The 23,694-nt window shown below is 40.5% G+C and overlaps 1 protein-coding gene across 2 annotated transcripts in view; it reads left to right on the top strand.

Annotated features, from left to right (window-relative positions):
* The first annotated feature begins 3,965 nt into the window (after positions 1 to 3,965).
* The window catches only part of RNF138 (ring finger protein 138), a 40,835-nt gene continuing 21,106 nt past the window's right edge, over positions 3,966 to 23,694 (top strand). Inside the window, exon 1 of one of the 2 annotated variants that reach the window (XM_040264803.1) lies at positions 3,966 to 4,179. In XM_040264803.1, the coding sequence (XP_040120737.1) occupies positions 4,070 to 4,179 (110 nt within the window). In that variant the 5' untranslated portion in view covers positions 3,966 to 4,069. The remainder of the gene's footprint in view (positions 4,180 to 23,694) is intronic. The other variant, XM_040264802.1, reaches the window with a different exon arrangement.

Consider the following 23,694-nt stretch of genomic DNA (forward strand, 5'->3'; position numbering starts at 1 on the left):
AAGTTTCCATTTTGTTCTTTGATTGATTTTCATTGACAGAATTATAGTTGGAAAAGAGAGAAGAAAGATGTGTTAGATAAGTTGAGAGGAGAGCTGAGGGTTGGGGAGCTGAAAGCACATTGCCTCATAGGCTGGGCAGAACCAACCTATGGGTCAGCACTTCAGGCAAATCCAATGACATACAATGAGTCTTCCTCCCAGAGACAGAGGGGAGGGACCCCGGAGATACATTGGAGTATAGTTGTCTTGAGAACATGAGGGACCTGCTGCATTGAGGATCAAGAAACCAGAAGATGACAGTGGCAGAGATCTAGAAGGTTCTACAGTATTGGTGAGATGGATTCAAAAAGGGCACGGGGCAGGGCCATGACCCAGCTAGGACAGGCCAGAGTAGCCCTCACCAGCACGTTACCAGCAACAGAATGCCCAAGACCTGCATCTCAGAGAACAGTCAAAATTATCCTCTCTGTAGAAAAGTCCAGTGAGAATTTAAGGAGACTTTGTAGATCTTAGGACCAAGATTCCAGACTAGTGTCTCAAGTTCGTGTCAACTACCCTTTGTCTTTCTTTTTATCCTCCCACTTGTCATTTTGAGGATAGCCGACTGAGAGCGATGGACTATTAAGAGACTGAGTGTTTTAACCTAAACTTAGAGGAAATGTTTAAATTATTTCAACAGACTAAGTTTATAAATTGGTCTAACATTTAGAGTTTTCCCCCTACTGTTCCCCAAATCTGAGGACATTTTATTTACACAGCTGAATGGATCTTGAGTAAATCTGTGAAAATGCCATAAAAATATCAAATAGCTTTTCATATAAAAAGCTGCCAAGACAGGTTATGTCTGTTGGCATTTATGGTTTATTTTCCTAAGCTCAACTCTCAAAAGACGACTACGTTTTCCTTATACCCACACTTTTGATGGATTGCCACATATGGCCAACTATATACATATATGTAAGCCAAATGACTTACCTGAGTCATAGAGTATATGAAAAGTAATACAAACGTGTTTGGATTAGTGCATTGAGGAAGGGTGCCATTACTGAGAAAGAATGAAATAAAAGTCACAAAATTAATTCTAATTAACACTTCTTAATGAGTAAAGGGAAACATTCTACTAAGTAGAAAATGCATTTTACTCCCTAAAGTGATCAAAGTAATTAAAGTATGATTGGGAATATAGTATCAAAAATGTGAAATTTGGAACCAAGAACCATTTTATGAGAGAATTTAAAAAGCACTTAGGGACTATTGCTATTAGGTATCTCTCCCATCAGGTGCTTTTCCTCCTCTGAAGAAATAAATCTGAAGCTAAAATTAGCCTGTCTTCTTCCACTTCTACTGTTTTTGCTGTTTATGAAAGGAAGAAAATAATGCCAAACACTGTAGATTGGTGGTGGAGGGAATTCACTGTTTACTGGACAAATAACTCAGTATTATTCTAGGAATTGTTGTTTTAAAATGTACATTAAGACCCATTTCAAGTCTGTACAAATCCAATCATTCATCTTCTGCATCATAGTCACTGTTAATGAAAAATTTAATATTGATACTTTGGAAAATATCATTTTTTTGTCCTATCATTTTGATAGACAACCAAGAGTATAAACGAATTGAGAGCAAAGTTCATGATACCTCTAACTTCCCCAGTGGTCCAGTGGCTAAGACTGGACCACCTGGACTCATTGCAAGGAGGCAAGGTTTGATCCCTGATCAGTGGATTGCCATGCCTTCCTCTAGGGGATCTTCCTGACCCAGGGATCCAACGCATGTCTTTTATGTCTCCTGCACTGGGAGGCAAGTTCTTTACCACTAGCATCACCTGGGAAGCTCCAGGGAACTAGATCCCCCACGCCCAGATGATACCACTCTAATGGCAGGAAGTGAAGAAGAACTAAAGAACCTCTGATAACCATGCTGACAAAGGTCTATATAGTTATGGCTATGGTCTTCCAGCAGTCATTTACGGTTGTGAGAGCTGGCCCGTAAAGAAGGCAGAGTGCTGAGAATTGTTGATTTTAAACTGTGATGCTGGAGAAGACTCTTGAGAGTTCCTTGTACAGCAAGGGGATCAAACCAGTCAACCCTAAATATTCACTGGAAGGACTCATGCTGAAACTGAAGCTCCAATACTTTGGTCATCTGACGCAAACACCGGACTCATTGGAAAAGACCCTGATCCTGGGAAAGACTGAAGGCAGGAGACAAGGGTGTCAGAGGATGAGATGTCTGGATGGTGTCATCGATGCAATGGACATGAACTTGGGAGATGGGGAGGCACAGGGAGGCCTGGCTTGCTCGGTGCAGTCCATGGGGCTGCGAAGAGTTGGACACAACTGGGCAACTGAACAACAACATGCCCAGATGAAGATCCAAAACCTCAAGTGCCACAACTAAGGCCCAGGACAAATAACTATTTTTAAAAAGTTGATGACACCTGCATGACGTTTATCACAGTGCCAAGAACAATGTAGACAATAAATGACAGAACTGAATTAACTAAGTCCTTTCAATGGCTCCTAGTTGATTCATTTATCCATAGTGGAAAGCTTTAACAAAGCATGGTAATGAAACTTTTTCTTTCCTCAAGTGAATCGAGGATGCTTTATGATGTTCTATATTTCTTTAGCTCTGTTCATGTAATTGTGACCTCATCTTATTCACTTATCGTGTGGATATATCTTGGAATTAAGGACTCATTTAAAAAAACATTTAGTTGATTACGGTAAAATGCCTAGATCCATGCTTCCCCCTCATTTTTCTTCGAAGCTATCAAACAACAAAACAATGGTGTTGGTGAAAAACTGTATTTGTGACTGTAACTCACTGTGTTAAGGTCTAAAGATGAGGTCTAAAGCCTCTTAAGGAGGCTTATCTATAATTTTTTTCTCCAAAGGATTAAAATCCCATAACGGATTATTACAGAACATACCTTGGCAAGATCAAAACATTCTGACAAGGACCAAATCTTTAACACTATTAGGCAAGGCTATTTTTTTTTTAATGGAAAAATTCCTGAAAACACCAATATATTTGATAGGAGTTCTGAGAGATGGGATCCTTGCTGGAGAGAGGCTGAGGGGTACAGGTGAGCACCCAGCTAGTGATGTCACAAGCTGCTGCGGGCTACAAGCGCCGGTTGCTATGGAGGCCGCGTTACCGCCTCTCCTCCATCCCAGGCTCGCCGCCCGCTCGGGCAGAGCGATGACCCGGGAGAGCAGCTGGAGAGGGCGGCGGTATCCCGGTGCACCATGAGCCTCGGAGTCGGCCCCGTTTCGGGTCGATGTGCACCACGTATTCCGCCCGCCTCTTCCCTCCCGGCCTCGGCTGCGAAGGCGGCAAAGGCTGGACAAAAAGCCCGACTACGGCGCCGGGATTCTCTACGAACACTAGCCGAGGAAGCGGGTTCACTAGCCTCGGGGCTCTGGGGCTCCTAAGTGAGAGTCTACGCTAGCTGAGTGCGGGGGGCGGGGCGTGAGGCGGGTACAGGGCGGGGTCGGGCGGTGTCGGGCGGGGAGCCGAGGTACTGGGTAGGTTGCCGCCCGGAGACGACTGCCGCGCGGGTGGGAGGGGGGTTTCGGGGAGCGAGTGGGAGAAAGGAGCCTAAAAGCCGGGGGAAAGCGAGGCTAGAAGCGCCCCAGAGGGCTGAGGGCGGGGTCGCGGAGCCCTGCGGAACCAGGTGAGGGTGTGGCCCTGGGGGGGGAAGGGCTAAGAACGCCCTTCCCAGGTGAGAGGGGAGGCTGCCGGTTCGAGCGGAAGCGACCGTGAAGCCAATCGTCGGGCTCTCGGCCGCCGCCTCCCGCTAGGCACCGCCTTCCCGTCCTGCCCCTGTGGGAGCAGCGGCCCAGGGCACGACCCTCGCCCGGCGCGTGCGGCCGTAGCGTCTCCGCGCTCGGCCCCGCCCCTCCCGGGCCCCGCCCCCCGGGGCCCCTCCTGCTTCCTGGCGCGAGCGGCTTCCTGACGCGATTCCCCGCCCCCTTCGGGTTCGCGCAGGGAGTAGGGCCCCTGGCCGCCACCGCCACCTCGGCCGCTACCGCCGCCATCGCCTTCATCCTTCGTCCCCACCATGGCCGAGGAGCTCTCAGCGGCCACGTCCTACACCGAAGATGATTTCTACTGCCCCGTCTGTCAGGAGGTGCTCAAGACGCCCGTGCGGACTGCGGCCTGTCAGCACGTGTGAGTAGACGCCCCCTCCCCCGCGCGGAGCCGGGTGGTGGTTTAGGCCCCGCTCCCCGCCCTGGGCCCTGGGACGCGGCCTGGTGGGAGCCGAGCCCGCCGCGGCCTCCCCTCTCCTCAGCTCGGCGCTGAGGGCCCATTCCGGTCAGTCGGAGGCCGGGCCGCCCTGCTTCCGAACTCGCGGCCCGCTCGCTGCGCCCGGCCCCCCCTCGTCGTCGCGCCCCCGGGGCAGTGCCCAGGCCAGTCCCCATGGCGTCCTCTCTCCTCGAGGCCCCTGCTCTCTGCTGAGGGTCCGGGAGGAGCTGCAGAGAACGTGGAGCCTTTTTTGTTTCCTAGCAACCCGAATGAAGGCTGGGGTGTCGAGTGTCAAAACCGGCCTGAGGTGCCCGCTCGCCGCGCTCCGCGACCCCACCCCCAACCCCGGCTCTCAGGTCTCCCTTTTCCTTTCAGGACCTTGGCCGCCCATCGTTTCCAGATTTAGAGCTCTTGTCTAACTTAACCTTTCAGTCCCGCTTCACAGACCACCCTTGAGAGTGTTTTAATCGGTTCTAAATTCAGTGCAGGTTGGAATGCTCTAGAATGGATTGGCTTCCCTCATATGTTAGAACTGACAGGATTTCCGGGTATTGAAGTGATAGTTTCCCTTTGTTTTACCATTCTGCTCATTACTTGATTGCTACAACGATGGAAATGAGAAAGACGGCCCTTGTGAGGAATGAAGTGAAATGAAGGCTGTAACCGTAGGGAGGGCCAGGGGTTGATTGAGGTGGCTTGGTGCTGTTCGATTTGACATATTTAAAGGAAACACTTCGGTAATTAATAGAGGCTACTAGGATGTCAGTAAAAATTAGAAGGAGCCCTTCTTGTAAAGGTATATAACACTTCTGACAAACCTGACTGCCGATCGGGGTCTCTGGGGGAACATTTTAAATAAACACACCAATTCTTAGGCTCCATTCCAAACTTAGAAAAGAATTTCTGGCAGGTGAGGCTTGGAAATCTCGTTTTGAAAAAAATACACCCAGTCTTGAAAGTTCTGTGTGCTTGCAAATTGCTGAAAGGAATCGAACCATTTTCTAAATCGATTTCTCTTTCCGCTGGGTTCTATAATTTTGTGAAGAATGGGTTGTTGAATTTGGGGTTAGTCTTAAATTTCCTTACAGCTGTTTCTTGATACTCACTCTTCTCACTCCGATTCCAAATCTGTTGTCTTCCTTACTCCTCTTCTGTAGTGCTTGTATGAGCCCAAGAATATGTGACTTTTCTTGATAGAAGTTACACTAGTTACAGTTTTTCCGCTTATAGGAGATGAATGACAGTCTTTATTCCTTTATTATTTGGTGCAACAAATGCAGGTAGTTAAAAGAATATCTTGAGATGTTTAGGGCACAGTGTATGCCTTTTGGCTTTTAATCTACAAGTGTTTATTTTAACTTGGTTCCTTGCATGCGCTTGGGCTGGCAGTGGATAGAAGAAAGGGAGGGAAGGAGGGCAAAGTAAGGAAGTATAGGTCTTTTTTGGACAGAATCATTTCTAGTACTCATTGGGTCATTGACCTCCTGGAGCTCATGGTAATCTCTAGTTCCCCTCAAAATTCCATGCAATTTGCTCTGGTTCACTTCCCTTGTGAGACATTTTGTTAAATCAGACTGTAGTTTGGCTTCACCTCAAGGCTGTGGAAATGAGTGTGGAGATGATTTGTTGAGGGTTTTTCTCAAATCATCTTCTTTGGGCTGGGATGTGGAAATAAATAGGGACTAGATTTTGGTAAGAGAAATGGACACGTTCTCCTCACCCTCCATCCCCTCCTTTACCCACACTGTCCTCCGTCAAACACATACACAGTTGCTCTAAGGTTTTGACTAAACAATAAGTTAAGGTGGAAGGAGAAAACATTTTCTTTGGAAAGGGTGATGATGGTAGAACCGGGTATTATTAGGAGTTTAGTGGGGAAATAAAATTATATTGTAAAAACCTAGTTTAGAATGTCATTTGCTCTTCCCCTTTCACAGAGAACAAACCTGGGCCTCAAACAAATTTATATTTAGCTACAGAAGAAATTTTTTGTTCGTGAGTAGTGAGAGATGCAGAGAGGCAACAGCACCCCACTCCAGTACTCTTGCCTGGAAAATCCCATGGACGGAGGAGCCTGGTAGGCTGCAGTCCATGGGGTTGCTAGGAGTTGGACACGACTGAGCGACTTCACTTTTACTTTTCACTTTCATGCACTGGGGAAGGAAATGGCAACCCACTCCAGTGTTCTTGCCTGGAGAATCCCAGGGACGGGGGACCCTGGTGGGCTGCCATCTCTGGGGTTGCACAGAGTTGGACACGACTGAGGTGACAGCAGTAGCAGTAGCAGTGAGAGATGAGGTGATGAGAGCTTTGGGTCCCTGTGCCATTTCAACAGCAGTGAAGGATTTGCCCGTTCTGGTAAAAGGAGCAGATTCATTATCACTGGAATAACTTTACCAAAAAAATAGATCCCCATTTAATCCTCATTCATTCCCCGGTGGCTCAGAAGGTAAAGAATCCGCCTGAAATGCAGGAGACCGGGGTTCCATCCCTGGGTTGGGAAGATCCCCTGGGGAAGGGAATGGCTACCCACTCCAGTATTCTTGCCTGGTGAATTCCATGAACAGAGGAGCCTGGCAAGCTATAGTCCGTGGGGTCTCAAAAGAGTCAGACATGACTGAGTGACTAACGCAAGAGTAACATTGCTTCAAACAGCTGTTGTTGGATGCCTTCTCGGTGTCAGGTACAGAGAATACGAAGTGCTCTTTCTTTGGAGAATGTTCACAGTTTAATGGAGAAGATCTGTATCTGAATATGATTGGTATGGAAGAAATTGAGGAAAATTCATGTGAGCTTTAAAAGCAGGTAGCTAAATTAACTTGTGATTAGAGGAGAGAGTTCCTGGATGAAGTAATAGTTTAGGTCAGAATTGGTATTCAAGGTTTGTTGGGGAATACCCTGACTAGGTGTACAGCACGGGGAGGGGTTATCAGGGATGACTGTTTCCAGGTTATAAAGTTTGGCTGGAGCCAAAGATGAGAGTAGTGAGATGGAGCTTAGAGATGTTGGCAGGAATTTACTGTGTAAGCCAATTTGAACTTCTTGCTGAAAGCCATAAAGATCTACTGAATAATTTTGTCAGGGGAGCAGTATGGTCACATTTAAATTTTAGAATACTTATAGTTACTAGCCTGGTCTAGCCTTGGTACTGGTGGAATTAGTGAAGAGATCATTCATTGCTCTGTCAGAGAGAGAAATGACTAGAACTTGAACCAAGGTAACAGTAGAGGGACTGGAGAGAAAAGGTTCCTGACATTTTAAGGAGACTGTGTAAGATGTGATGATTGTCCAGTAGTTAAGTGTATGTACAAAGATCTAGAATACATGGAACTAAAGCTATGAGTATGGATGAAGCCACTGGAGGAGGTATATAAATTGAAAGATAACAGAGATTGAGATGGAACAAAGTTCCGGAGAACATATGTTTAAATGTGGAGTTGAGAAAAGTGCAGCCTGAGAAGGATTAGACAGAATAGGAAGAAAATGAGGGTAGAGTGTGACAAGCAACCAAGAAGAATTTTAAGGAAAAGGTAGTCAGGAGTGTCACATGCCTTAGAGTGGTCAGATTTTTGAAAAATACGTAAAGATGAATTAACAATATTAACGTTGAGCAGGTATGTTTCAGAAGGTACAGACTGGCATAATGGTAAAGTATTTATCTCTCTTGCTTTTATCCTTTGTAATCTTCAAAAGCTCTTTGAACCAAGCCTCCATTTTTTTCCCATTCATTCAAAAAATCTTTATTGAATACTTACTATGTACCAGGCAGAAACAAAACAAAATTTTTCTCTTTGCTGAACTAACATTCTAGTTGGGGAGGTAGGCAATAGGCAACATGGCAAATAAGTCATACAGTTTGTTAGAAAGTGTTAGGTATTATGAGCAGGGCCTTACAGAACATTGTAAGAACTTTGGCTTTTACTGAGTGATTTTTTTTTTTTTTTTAGTGTAGGAATTCAGGTGTTTTTTGTTTTTTATTGGGGTATAGTGGCCTTACAATATTGTGCTGGTTTTTGCTATACAACAAAGGGAAAGCAACTGTATGTATACATATGTCCTCTTGGAACCTGCCCCCCTCCGCCCCCACCAGTCTCCACACACACCTATCCCACCCATCTAGGTCACCACAGAGCACCAAGCTGAGCTCCCTGCGCTGTACAGTAGTGAACCAAACCTTTGTCTATTTTGAATGGTTAAGGAAATAACTCTGTATGCTGTTAGATCTAAGCTCTGTCACAGTGAAAATTACATATGACAAGTTAATGCCTTGCCAGACTGTTAAAAATGGAAGTCTAATCCATTTGCTTTGGGGCATGTATGTAAGGAAGCATCTTTTATTTATTTATTTTTGTGGCACCAGGCTGCATGCAGGACCTTAGTTCCCTGGCCAAGAATCTAACCTGTGCTCCCTTAAATTGGGAGCATAGAGTCTTAACCACTGGATGACCAGGGAAGTCCCAGGAAGCATCTTTTAAAATGAGCTGATATAGATCAGCTTCCACTTCTCGTTAAGCACAGATTTGTATGATTTTTGTGTGTGTGTTTATGATTCTTTGTTGACCTGCTTTGGATTATCCAGTCCCTGAATTTTCACTTAATGTTTCTTATAATTTGAGCAACTTTATAGGTATCCTGTTTGGCATTCATGCTCTAAATACATATTTTTAAAATTTCTTCTTTTCTACGTACTAATTATAGTTCTGAAAACCAGGCTCATATGGTTTCTGGCTGATTTAATAAATGCTGCTCTAGGCCATCTTTTTCTTAAAGTTAAGACTTTAAATGTTTTTGAAAAATATTTATAAAGTGGTATCATTAAAAACTATGCTATTTAATTATATAACAAGATTGATTTGATTTAGTCTTGAAGACTACCTTGAAATATATGATTTTTGAAAAAGTTTTAAGTTATTTTGGGAAATGATTTTGATTATATACTAGGAAGATAAAAGATATACAATTTTAAATTAATAGTGAAGCAGGAGCTTGATGGATGGGAAAGTTACTTTTCTCTCCCAATGTCTGATCAACCTGTTGTTTGGAGAATGGGTAAGGAAAATTCATCTGGCATTTGCTTAAAGTTAGGAGAAATTTAAAGATAACCTTTTAAATTGTTTCACTGTCCTAAAGATGCAGGCTCCTTTGATATATCAAAATAGTTCTAGTAATCTTGACTTGTACCTTTTTTCCATCTCCCTTCTAGTTTGTTTTAAAATAAACTTTGTCTAGCAAATTCAGATAGTCTAGTGAAAGGCAGATGAGGAATAAGCAGTTTTGTATTTGAAGAAATGTGCATGATGGTACAGAGGCAGAAACAGAATGGAGATAAAAGACCTGAATAACTTTCTTTGTGTACCACTTATCACAGTTTATAATCATAATATTTTTGGAGTCAGTTGATTTGATGGATGCCGTTTTCTCCAAACTGTAAGCTCTTAAAAGGCAGCAACCCAGGTCTACTTTTACATACTGAATAATTATATGAATGGGTTTGTGTTTGGAGCCCACAGCTTACTAGCTGTATCACTTGGTCAAGCGATTTATCTCCTTTTAGCCTGTTTTCTTCTCCATAAAACAGGGGTAGAAGCAGCCTGTTTCTCAGTGTTATTGGACGGACCAAACGAGGTAATGTTTGTGAATGATAGTAATAATCTTGTATGTATATTTTATAGTTTTCAAAACCCATCAAAATATAAAAATATTTTAAATTTAGTACCTATAGCATCTAACATGAAAAGCTAGATTATTTTTGTAAGCAAGAAGGAATCTTATTTCTAGTGTTTTGGTCCATATGTTTAATACCAAAGGTATTACTGTGAATGGAGAATATTCTAATTCACAATTTTAAAGGTACAAAAGAAAATAATATGATTGTCGCCCACAGTCATTGTTACCTTATATATTCTTCCAGAGTGCATACTGTGTGCACTCTTTTCTACATTGCTATTTTCATGTTTTAGTGTATCGGAGGTTATTCTATATCAGTACATAAAGTGCCTTCTTTTTTTCTCTTTTTTTTCTGGTTGTAGAGTTTTCATTAATTCATTCAGCCAACACTGAGTTGTCCATTATGTGCTGACAGTACTATTGTATATTCTAGGGCTCTAGGGGTTCAACAAACCAGACAGAAATTCCTGACCCCTTTGGAACATACTGAGTGTTCTAGTATTCTGTTGTTTGATGTATCATTAGTTATATATCTAATTTTTTACCTGATGGACATGTAGGTTGTTTCCAATCTTTTTGCTGTTACAGATAGTGTCACAGTGATTAAACTTGTATGAATACCATTTCACATGTGAGAATTTTTCCTGTAAGATAATTCTCACAAGTGGAATTGCTGGGTCAGAGGGTAAATACAAGGGAATTTGTCAGCTGTGTCACACAAGAATGATTATAGCTATATTGAAGTATTTTGTACCTGAAAGGTGCTCATGGTTTTGATTTGAGGACTGTAGATTGTATTTTGGGTTAAGTAAATTTTTGAATGTAGGTTAGCATTCAGTGCCTACTAGATTGAAGGCAAAAGGAGAAGTGGGTGGCAGAGGATGAGATGGTTATGTAGTATCACTGATTCAATGGACATGAATTTGAGCAAACTCTGGGAGATAGTGGAGGACAAAGGAACCTGGCATGCTGCAGTCCATGGGGTCACAAACAGTCAGAATTGACTTAGTGACTGAGCAACAACTAAGTGCCCAGCTCTGTGTTACAGTGCTGGTCATACAGTGGTGTACAGTTGGATATGATCCCTGCCCTCAGGCATTGATGAGACACATTTTAGTTCAAATAAACACTCAGATAAATGTGTAGTTACAAACCTGTAGGTTGAAAGAGCAAGTATAAGAAGGGGAACAGATCTAGGTGGGTTGGTGAGTGGATGGTTCAGTAGTCAAAGACCTTTCTTGAGGAAGTGAAATTGTTGCTGAGGTTTAAGTGATATGTAGGTGTTAATTTGTGGAGGACTGTGTTTGTATATAGAGTATTTTGGGGTGAGGGAACATTCTGGGCCTTGTTTTTCAGTGAAGAAACACCTTGCCTTAGTCTCCTACAGGTTTATTTATCAAGATACTTATTTCTTTGGCCACGCTGGGTCTCCATTGCGACATGTGGGATCTTTTTGTTGTGGCATGCAAACTCCTAGTTGCGGCAAGTGGGATCTAGTTCCCTGACCAGGGCTTGAACCGGGCCTCTGCCTTGGGAGCTCAGTCTTAGCCATTGAACCACCAGGGAAGCCCTGTTTACTTATTTTTTAAAAAGTCTTGGCTTCCTTATCTGTAAAATAAAGGAACTTTTAAATATTTATTTATTATTAGAATTTAAGATTATATATGTTAAGATAAAGTTTCTGGAACCCTGCCTAGCACATGTTAAATGCTCAAAAAATAGTTTCTCCTGTTTGTATAGATGTCATGTTGCTTTCTACAAAACTGGGCTTACACAATGCCATTAATATTATTAAAGTATATCTGTATTTTGCCAGCTTTTTTTGTAAACCAGTATTTTAGTTTAATACAGTTTTAACGGTGTCTAGAAGTCACTTTTAAAATTTATTTCTTTAGTTGCTAGCAAGCTATATGCATTTTTCCATACTAAATATTTATATCCTAATTTATAATTTTATTGTTCAGAGTGTGCTTTATGTACATTTGTGGTCATTTCTATGACTGATTCAGTAATAATTCATTGTAATTTATTACTTATTTTACATTATTTTCCTGCCTTTTGTTTGTTTTGGTAGATTACTGTATCTTATTATACTTTCAGATTTGAGATACTTGATTCCCTTTATCTAAGTTATAATGCTGTCCATTTTTTCTGTTTGTTGAGTCTTCTAAAGAAAATTGTCCATTTTCAGACTTACTTGGAATCTACTAAGATATGGTTTTGAATCGTTATTAATTTGCCTATTTAGTTGACCTTAGTATTTCTTAGAGGGCATTCCTTTTCTATTGTTTCTAAAATCTCTTTAGTATATTTGAATTCTTCTAATTTGATTCTTTGGGGATTTTTCACTTTCATTAGTAAGTTTTGCTAATTTTTAGCACAGTATCATATGATTTGTTAACTGTTTTGGGATTGTAAGTCCCATCAAGGTAGGGATTTTCATCGCTTTTGTTCCCTGATGTATCCCTAGTGTCTGTTACATAGTAAGTACTGAAAACATATTATTAGGTGAATATTCATTATAATATATGGATAAGTTATTTATTTTGAGATTATTGTAGATTCACATGTAGTTGTAAGAAATAATACACAAATTGTGTACCCTGACCCAGTTTCCCTTAATCATAATGTCTTGTAAATAAAACCAGGATATCTCATTGATAAAGAACATTTCCATCACCACAAAGATTTTTCCTATATTTCTTGTATAGTCACACCCACTTTCCTCTTGATTCTACTCTGTTCCTCCTTCACCCTTGGCAAGCACTAATGTTCTCATGTTCTCTATTTCCATAATTTTGTCATTTCAAGAATCTTAAATATGGCGCAACTCTGTAAAACACAATAAAAAAATAAAAACTCACTGAAATGTACGCTTTAAATGGGTGAATGGGGTATATGGTATATGAGTTTTATCTCAATAGTTGTTGTTCAGTCGCCCAGTTGTGTCTCTTTGTGACCCCATGGACTGCAGCACACCAGGCCTCCCTGTCCTTCACCATCTCCCGAAGTTTGCCCAAGTTCATGTCCATTGCATTGGTGATGCCATATCCAGCCATCTCATCCTCATATTTCAATAGAGCCGTTACCAAAGAGAGAATGTTATGTAATGTTATATAAATGGAATCAAACAATATATAACTTTTTGGGATTTTTTTTTTCCCTCAGCACAATTCTCTAGAGATTCAGGTTTTTACGTGTTATCATCATTTCCTCTTATTGGTGAATATGCATGCCTACATGGTACGGATGTACTGCATTTTGATTAAACATTGATCCATTGAAGGCAATCTGGAATAGTCAGTTTTTGACTATTTTAAATAGAGCTGCTATAAATAATCATGTACAGATTTTTGTGTGAACATAAACTTTCATTCCTCTAGGATAAATGCCCAAGAACACAATTAGTGGATCATATGGTGCTTGCATGTTTTATCTTTTAAGAAAATGCCAGATTATTTCCTATGGTATTTGTACCATTTTACATTTCCACCAGCAATGTATGAGTGATCCAGTTTCTTTGTATCCTCACCAGCATTTCATGTTGTCAATTTTTAAAAATAACCCATTTCAATGTGTGCAGTGATATCTGAATGGCTGATGATGTTAAACATCTTTTCATGTGCTTGTTTAGTATCTATATCTTCTCAGGTAAAATTAGCATTATATCTGTTCAGTTTCTTTTGCCTGTGTTTTTTAATTGGATTATCTTTTTCCTTTTGAGCTTTGAGACTTTTTTTATGTATTCTAGATACTACTCCTTTGTTAGATACATGATTTACAATTTTTTCTTCCCAGTCTTTGGATTCTCTTTTCGTCTTTTTAACAGTCTTTGCACAGCAAACATTTAGGATTTCTATAATGTCCACTTTATCAATTTTTCCTCTTGTGAAATGTGTTTTCAACATTAAGTTTAAGAACTCTCTAGCTCTGTATTCTAAATATTTTCTATCTTTTTCTAAAAGGTTTATGTTTTACATTTTGCTCTGTGAATTGGTATCCTAGGACTGCTATGACAAATTATTACAAACTTGATGACTTAAAAACAACAGAAATGAATTTTTTCACAGTTCTGTAGGATAGAAGTTTGAAATCAGTTTCAGTGGGCCAAAGTCAGGGTGTTGGCAGAGCCTTGAAAAACTGGGGGCCACATCACTCCAGTCTTGGCCTCCATCTCAGTATGGCTTTCTTCTGTGTGTTTGTGTCAGATTTCCCTCTGCCTCTTTTACAAAGACTTGTAGCATTTGGGACCCATTTGGATAATCCCAGCTAATTTCTTCATCCCCAATCCTTAACAGTAATCAGATCTCTTATAAAATAAGGTGATACTATCTTGTCCTGGGAATTAGGAAATGACTATATCTTTGGATGGCCATTACCCACTTTACTACAGTCTGTGATCTGTTTTGAGTTAACTTTATATAAAGGGGCAATTTGGAGTTTATTTTTTTGGTCTATGGATTTCCAGTTGCTCTAGCATCATTTATTAAAAAGTCTATCTTTCCTCCATTAAACTGTTTTTGCACCTTTGTAAATCAGTTTTGCTTTCTAAGATATATTTTTACCAGTCTTTAAGAGGTAGTTTTAGTATCTATTTAAAGGATAGCTGTGCTTAGTTACTAAGATTTGACTTAGGGGTTTTTTTTTTGGCCAAGCGACGTGGTTTGCAGGATCTCAGTTCCTTGACCAGGAATTGAACCCAGGCCACAGAAATGAAGGCGTGAAATCCTAACCACTAGGCCAGCAGAGAACTTCCCCAAATCTTATTCCTATTGTCACTTGTTGCATCCACCTCTGCCCACTTCTGGTATCTTTTCAGAAGTTTTACATATACATAAACATATATTCTTTCAGAAACATATATTCTGAACATATATTCTTTCCCCTCCCTTTTTTTACACAGATGGTAGCATAGTTACATAAAAATTGTGTTCATACTTGCTTACAGCATTTCCCTTAGGGAATATAAAACATAAATAAAGCTAAAATACTCTTTCATAGTTATTGTAATGAGTAGTGTGTACTTTTTTCAGGCTAAATTAAAACTTTACATAGAGTATTCTTTTGGATGTTCACATTTGAGTTTTGCCCCAGTCCCATTTTTCCCGTAAGCTCTTTGATTTTTACTGGATGACTTTGCATAGTGCACTAATTTCTAGGAATGCATGTGTAATTTTACCAGAACTGAGTCTTTCAGAGAGTAAAAGTGCTAACTTTTCTGAGTATATTTGTGTGTCAGCCCAAAGAATGCTGGTATAGAAATATTAATATCAGACAGTATAACTCAGATAGCATGATAAGAAAGAAGGTCATTTCAGTTGGATAAAAGAAATAGTCATGAACTTTTTTGCAGCCACCAACATAACTTTAGATGAGAGCTGACAATTGTTGGGAAGAATTTTTCATCCTTTTAAATGGAACCAGTTTTCACTGGGCCTTAGGAAGCATCACTATGAACAGAGCTAGTGGAGTTGATGGAATTCCAGTTGAACTATTTCAAATCCTGAAAGATGATGCTGTGAAAGTGCTGCACTCAATATGCCAGCAAATTTGAAAAACTGAGCAGTGGCCACAGGACTGGAAAAGGTCAGTTTTCATTCCAATCCCAAAGAAAGGCAATGCCAAGGAATGTTCAAACTAACACACAGTTGTACTCATCTCACACACTAGCAGAGTAATGCTCAAAATTCTGCAAGCCAGGCTTCAACAGTACGTGAACCATGAACTGTCAGATGTTCAAGCTGGTTTTAGAAGAGGCAGAGGAACCAGAGGTCAAATTGCCAGTATCCATTGGATCATAAAATAAGCAAGTTCCAGAAAAACATCTGCTTTATTGACTATGCCAAAGCTTTTGATTGTGTGGATCACAACAAAGTGTGGAAAATTTTTCAAGAGATGGGAATACCAGACCACCCTACCTGCCTCCTGAGAAATCTATATGCAGGTCAAGAAGCAAGAGTTAGAACCAGACGTGGAACAACAGACTGGTTCCAAATTGGGGAAGGGGTATGTCAAGGCTGTGTATTGTTACCCTGCTTATTTAACTTATATGCAGAGTATATCATGCAAAATGCTGAGCTGGATGAAGCACAAGCTGGAATCAAAATTGCTGGGAGAAATATCAATAACCTCAGATATGCAGATGACACCACCCTTGTGGCAGAAAGTGAAGAAAAACCACAGAGCCTCATGATGAAAATGAAAGAGGAGAGTAAAACAGTTGGCTTAAAGCTCAACATTCAAAAAACTAATATCATGACATCCAGTCCCATCAGTCCATGGCAAATAGATGGGGAAACAATGGAAACAGCGATAGACTTTATTTTTTTGGTCTCCAAAATCACTGCAGATGGTGACTGCAGCCATGAAATGATAAGATTGCGTACTCCTTGGAAGAAAAGCTATGACCAACCTACACAGCATATTAAAAAGCAGAGACATTACTTAGCTGACAGAGGTCTGTATAGTCAAATCTATGGTTTTTCCAGTAGTCATGTGTGGATGTGACAGTTGAACTATAAAGAAAGCTGAGCACCAAAGAATTGATGCTTTTGGACTGTGGTGTTGGAGAAAACTCTTGAGAGTCCCTTGGACTGCAAGGAGATCAAAGCAGTCCATCCTAAAAGAAGTCAGTCCTGAATATTCATTGGAAGGACGGATATTGAAGCTGAAACTCCAATACTTTGGCCACCTGATGTGAAGAACTGACTCATTGGAAAAGTCTCTGGTACTGGGAAAAATTGAAGGCAGGAGGAGACTGGGACGATGGAGAATGAGATGGTTGGATGGCATTACCGACTCTATGGACATGAGTTTGAGCAAGCTCTGGGTGATGGTGATGGTGATGGACAGGGAGGCCTGGCGTGCTGCAGTCCATGGGGTCACAAAGAGTCAGACGTGACTAAGGATAATTACCTTACAGTATTGTGGTGGTTTTTGCCACATATTGACATGAATCAGCCACTGGTGCACATGTGACCCCCTATCCGGAATCCCCCTCCCACTTCCCTCTTCACCCCATTCCTCTAAGCTGCCTCAGAGTACCGGCTTTGAGTACCCTGCTTCATGCATTGAACTTGCCCTGGTCATCTCTTTTACATATGGTAATATGCATGTTTCAGTGATATTCTCTCAAATCATTCCACCCTTGCCTTATCCCAAAGTCCAAAAGTCTGTTCTTTACATCTGTCTCTTTTGCTGCCTTTCATACAGAATCGTTGTTACCGTCTTTCTAAATTCCATATACATGCATTAATAAACTGTATTGGTGTTTCTTTTTCTGACTTACTTCACTCTGTACGATAGACACCAGTTTCATCCTCCTCATTAGAACTGATTCAAATGCATTCCTTTTTATAGCTGAGTAATATTCCACTGTGTATATGTACCCCAACTTCCTTAGCCATTCATCTGCTGATGGATATCTAGGTTGCTTCCATGTCTTAGCTGTTGTAAACAGCTCAATGAACTGTTTATAAGTGCTCAATGAACATTGGGGTACATTTGTCTTTCAGTTCTGGTTTCCTTGGTGTGTACGCCCAGCAGTGGGATTGCTGGGTTGTATGGAAGTTCTATTTCCAGTTTTTTAAGGAATCTCCACACTGTTCTCCATAGTGGCTGTACCAGTTTGCGTTCCCACCAACAGTGTAAGAGGATTGCCTTCTCTCCAGCATTTATTGTTCGTAGACTTTTGATGGTGGCCATTCTGACTGTTGTGAGATGATACCTCATTGTGGTTTTCATTTGCATTTCTCTAATAATGATTCATGTTAAGCATCTTTTCATGTGTTTATTAGCCATCTGTATGTCTTCTTTGGAGAAATGTCTATTTAGCTCTTTAGCCCACTTTTTTGATGGGGTTCGTTTTTCTGGTGTTGAACTGTCTAAGCTGCTTGTATACGTTGGAGATTAATTCTTTGTTGGGTGTTTCATTTGCTATTATTTTCTCCCATTTTGAAGGCTGGATTTTCACCTTGCTTATAGTTTCCTTTGCTGTGCAAAAGCTTTTAAGATCAGTTAGGTCGGGAATGGCAAACCATTTCAGTATTCTTGACTTGAGAACCCCATGAACAGTATGAAAAGGCAAAATGATAGTATACTGAAAGAGGAACTCCCTGGGTCACTAGGTGCCCAATATGCTACTGGAGATAAATGGAGAAATAACTCCAGAAAAAATGAAGGGATGGAGCCAAAGCAAAAACAATACCCAGTTGTGGATGTGACTGGTGACAGAAGCAAGGTCTGATGCTGTAAGAACAGTATTGCATAGGAACGTGGAATGTCAGGTCCATGAATCAGAGCAAATTGGAAGTGGTCAACCAGGAGATGGCAAGAGTGAACGTCGACATTCTAGGAATCAGTGAACTAAAATGAACTGGAATGGGTGAATTTAACTCAGATGACCATTATATCTACTACTGTGGGCAGGAATCCCTCAGAAGAAATGGAGTAGCCATCATGGTCAACAAGAGTCTGAAATGCAGTATTTGGATGCAATCTCAAAAACGACAGAGTGGTCTCTGTTCGTTTCCAAGGCAAACCATTCAATATCACGGTAATCCAAGCCTATACCCCAACCAGTAACGCTGAAGAAGCTGAAGTTGAACGGTTCTATGAAGACCTACAAGACCTTTTAGAACTAACACCCAAAAAAGATGTTCTTTTCATTATAGGGGACTGGAATGCAAAAGTAGGAAGTCAAGAAACACCTGGAGGAACAGGCAAATTTGGCTTTGGAGTATGGAATAAGCAGGGCAAAGGATAATAGAGTTTTGCCAAGAGTACATACTGGTCATAGCAAACACTGTCTTCCAACAACACAAGAGAAGACTGTACACATGGACATCACCAGATGGGCAACACCGAAATCAGATTGATTCTATTATTTGCAGGCAAAGATGGAGAAGCTCTATACAGTCAACAAAAACAAGACCAGGAGCTGACAGTGGCTCAGATCATGAACTCCTTATTGCCAGATTCAGACTTAAATTGAAGAAGGAGGGAAAACCACTAAATCATTTAGGTATGACCTAAATCAAATCCCTTATGATTATACAGTGGAAGTAAGAAATAGATTTAAGGGACTAGATCTGATAGAGTGCCTGATGAACTACGGACAGAGGTTCATGACGTTTTACAGGGGAACAGGGATCAAGACCATCCCCAAGAAAAAGAAATGCAAAAAAGCAAAATGGCTGTCTGGGGAGGCTTTACAGATAGCTGTGAAAAGCAGAGAAGTGAAAAGTGAAGGAGAAAAGGAAAAATATAAGCATCTGAATGCAGAGTTCCAAATAATTGCAAGGAGAGATAAGAAAGCCTTCCTCAGCAATCAATGCAAAGAAATAGAGGAAAACAACAGAATGAGAAAGACTAGAAATCTCTTCAAGAAAATTAGAGATACCAAGGGAACATTTCATGTAAACATGGGCTCGATAAAGGACAGAAATGGTATGGACCTAACAGAAGCAGAAGATATTAAGAAGAAGTGGCAAGAATACACACAAGAACTGTAGAAAAAAAATCTTCACGATCCAGATAATCATGATGGTGTGATCACTCACCTAGAGCCAGACATCCTGGAATGTGAAGTCAAGTGGGCCTTAGAAAGCATCACTATGAACAAAGCTAGTGGAGGTGATGGAATTCCAGTTGAGCTATTTCAAATCCTGAAAGATGATGCTGTGAAAGTGCTGCATCAATATGCCAGCAAATTTGGAAAATTCAGCAGTGCCTACAGGACTGGAAAAGGTCAGTCTGCATTCCAATCCCAAAGGAAGGCAATGCCAAAGAATGCTCAAACTACCACACAATTGCACTCATCTCACACGCTACTAAAGTAATGCTCAAAATCCTCCAAGCCAGGCTTCAGCAATATGTGAACCGTGAACTTTGAGATGTTCAAGCTGGTTTTAGAAAAGGCAGAGGAACTGGAGATCAAATTGCCAACATCTGCTGGATCATGGAAAAAGCAAGAGACTTCCAGAAAACATCCATTTCTGCTTTATTGACTATGCCAGAGCCTTTGACTTTGTGGATCACAATAAACTGTGGGAAATTCTGAAAGAGTTGGGAATACCAGACTACCTGACCTGCTTCTTGAGAAATCTGTATGCAGGTCAGGAAGCAACAGTTAGAACTGAACATGGAGCAACAGACTGGTTCCAAATAGGAAAAGGAGAACGTCAAGGCTGTATATTGTCACCCTGCTTATTTAACTTATATGCAGAGTACATCATGAGAAACGCTGGGCTGGAAGAAGCACAAGCTGGAATCAAGATTGCTGGGAGAAATGTCAATAACCTCAGATATGCAGATGATACCACGCTTATGGCAGAAAGTGAAGAGGAGCTAAAAAGCCTCCTGATGAAAGTGAAAGAGGAGAGTAGAAAAGTTGGCTTAAAGCTCAACATTCAGAAAACGAAGGTCATGGCATATGGTCCCATTACTTCATGGGAAATAGATGGGGAAACAGTGGAAACAGTGTCAGATTTTATTTTGGGGGGCTTGAAAATCACTGCAGATGGTGATTGCAGCCATGAAATTAAAAGACGTTTACTCCTTGGAAGGAAAGTTAGGACCAACCTAGATAGCATATTCAAAAGCAGAGACATTACTTTTCCAACAAAGGTCTGTCTCGTCAAGGTTGTGGTTTTTCCAGTGGTCATGTATGGATGTGAGAGTTGGACTGTGAAGAAAGCTGAGTGCCAAAGAATTGATGCTTTTGAGCTGTAGTGTTGGAGAAGACTCTTGAGAGTCCCTTGGACTGCAAGGAGGTCTAACCAGTCCATCCTAAAGGAGATCAGTCCTGGGTGTTCATTGGAAAGACTGATGCTAAAGCTGAAACTCCAATACTTTGGCCACCTCATGCTAAGAGTTGACTGATAGGAAAAGACTCTGATGGTGGGAGGGATTGGGGGCAGGAGGAGGGGGACGACAGAGGATGAGATGGCTGGATGGCATCACCGACCCAATGGGCATGAGTTTGACTGAACTCCGGGAGTTGGTGATGGACAGGGAGGCCTGGGTGCTGCCATTCATGGAGTCGCAAAGAGTCCAACATGACTGAGCGACCAAACTGAACTGAACTGAAGTCCCATTTGTTTATTTTTGCTTTCATTTCCATTGCTCTGGGAGGTTGGTCATAGTGGATCTTGCAGCTATTTATATCAAAGAATGTTCTGCCTATATTTTCCTCTAAGAGTACTATAGTTTCTGGTCTTACATTTAGATTTTTAATCCATTTTGCATTTATTTTTGTGTATGGTATTAGAAAGTATTCTAGTTTCATTGTTTTACAAGTAGTTGACCAGTTTCCCAGCACCACTTGTTAAAAAGATTGTCTTTTCTCCAATGCATATTTTTGCCTCCTTTGTCAAAGGTAATAAAGTGTCCATAGGTGTGTGAATTTATCTCTGGGCTTTCTGTTTTGTTCCATTGATCTATATTTCTGTCTTTGTGCTAGTACCATACTGTCTTGATGGCTGTAGGTTTGCAGTATAGTCTGAAGTCAGGAAAGTTGATTCTTCTTGTTCCAGTCTTCTTTCTCAAGATTGCTTTGGCTATTTGAGGTTTTTTGTGTTTCCATACAAATTATGAAATTATTTGTTCTAGATCTGTGAAAAATACCATTGGTAGCTTGATAGGGATTGCATTGAATGTATAGATTGCTTTGGGTAATAAACTCCTTTTCAGTATATTGATTTTTCCAATTCACGAATATGGCTTATTTCTCCATCTATTTGTGTCATCTTTGATTCTTTCATCAGTGTTTTATAGTTTTCTATATTAGATCTTTTGTTTCTTTAGGTAGATTTATTCCTAAATATTTTATTGTTTTCATTGCAGTGGTAAATGGGATTGTTTTCTTAATATCTCTGTTTTTTCATTGTTAGTGTATAGAAATGTGAGGAATTTCTGTGTATTAATTTTATATCCTGTAATTTTAGTATATTCATTGATTAGCTCTAGTAATTTTTTGGTGGTGTCTTTAAGGTTTTCTTTGTAGAGGATCATGTCCTCTGCAAACACTGAGAGTTTTGCTGCTTCTTTTCCAGTCTGGATTCCTTTTATTTCTTTTTCCTCTCAGATTGCTGTGGCTAGGACTTCCAAAACTATGTTGAATAGTAGTGGTGAGCGTGGCCACCCTTGTCTTGTTCCTAATTTTAGAGAAAATGCTTTCAATTTTTTGCCATTGAGGATAATGTTTGCTCTGGGTTTGTTGTATATGGCTTTTATTATGTTGAGGTGGGGGCTTCCCTAATAGCTCAGTTGGTAAAGAATCTGCCTGCAATACAGGAGACCTGGGTTTGATTCCCGGTTTGGGAAGATCATGTGGAGGAGAAAATGGCAACCCACTCCAGTATTCTTGCAAAGGAGAATCCCATGGACAGAGGAGCCTGGCAGGCTACAGTCCACGGGATCACAAGAGTTGGACACGACTTAGTGACTAAACCACCACCATGTTCTTTCTATGCCTGTCTTCTGGATCGTTTTTATTATAAATGGGTATTGAATTTTGTCAAAGGCTTTCCCTGCATTATTGAGTTAATCGTATGGTTTTTGATTTTCAATTTGTTAATATGATGTATCACATTGATTGATTTGTGAATATTGAAGAATTCTTGTATCCCTGGAATAAGGCCCACTTGGTCATGATCTATGATCTTTTTAATATGTTGCTGGATTCTGTTTGCTAGAATTTTGTTGAGGATGTTTGCATCTTTGTTCATCAGTGATAATGGCCTGTAGTTTTCTTTTTTCATGGCATCTTTGTCTGGTTTTGGTATCAAGGTGATGGTGGCCTCATAGAATGAGTTTGGGAGTTTGCCTTCTCTGCAGTTTTCTGGAAGAGTTTGATTAGATTAGGTGTTAGCACGTCTCTAAATTTTTGATGGAATTCACCTGTGATCCTATCTGGTCCTGAGCTTTTGCTTGTTGGAAGATTTTTTATTACAGTTTTGATGTCCGTGCTTGTGATTGGTCTGTTTAGATTTTCTATTTCTTCCTGGCTCAGTTTTGGAAGGTTATAGTTTTCTAAGAATTTGTCCATTTCTTCCAAGTTGCGCATTTTTTGGCATATAGTTTCTCATAGTAGTCTCTTATGATCTTTTGTATTTGTGTTCTCCATTTTCATTTCTAACTTTATTGATTTGATTCTTCTCCTTTTTTTTCTTGATGAGTCTGGCTAACAGTTTGTCTAAAATTTTATTTATCTTCTCAAAGAGCCAGCTTTTAATTTTGTTGATCTTTGCTATAGTCTCCTTAGTTTCTTTTTCATTTACTTCTGCTCTTATTTTTATGATTTCTTTCCTTCTATTAACTTCGGGGTTCTTCTTTTCTTCTTTTTCTAGTTGCTTTAGGTGTGAAGTTCGGTTGCTTATTTGATGTTTCTTCTTTCCTGAGGTAAGCTTGTATTGCTATGAACCTCCCTCTTAGCACTGCTTTTACTGAATCCCATAGGTGTTGTTGTGTTTTCATTTTCATTTGTTTCTATGCATATTTTGATTTCCTTTTTGATTTCTTCTGTGATCAGTTGGTTATTCAGGAGCGTGTTGTTTAGCCTCCATATGTTTGTGTTTTTTGTAGTTTTTTTTTTTTCCTTTCTGTAGTTGATATTTAATCTTACCACATTGTGATCAGGAAAGATGCTTGAAATCATTTCAATTTTTAAAATTTACCATGGGTAGATTTGTGGCCCAGGATGTGATCTCTCCTGGAGAATGTTCCGTGTGCACTTGAGAGAAAGGTGAAATCCATTGTTTTGGGGTGAAATGC

This window comes from Oryx dammah, unplaced genomic scaffold, assembly GCF_014754425.2.
Source record: "Oryx dammah isolate SB20612 unplaced genomic scaffold, SCBI_Odam_1.1 HiC_scaffold_22, whole genome shotgun sequence".
NCBI lineage: Eukaryota > Metazoa > Chordata > Mammalia > Artiodactyla > Bovidae > Oryx > Oryx dammah.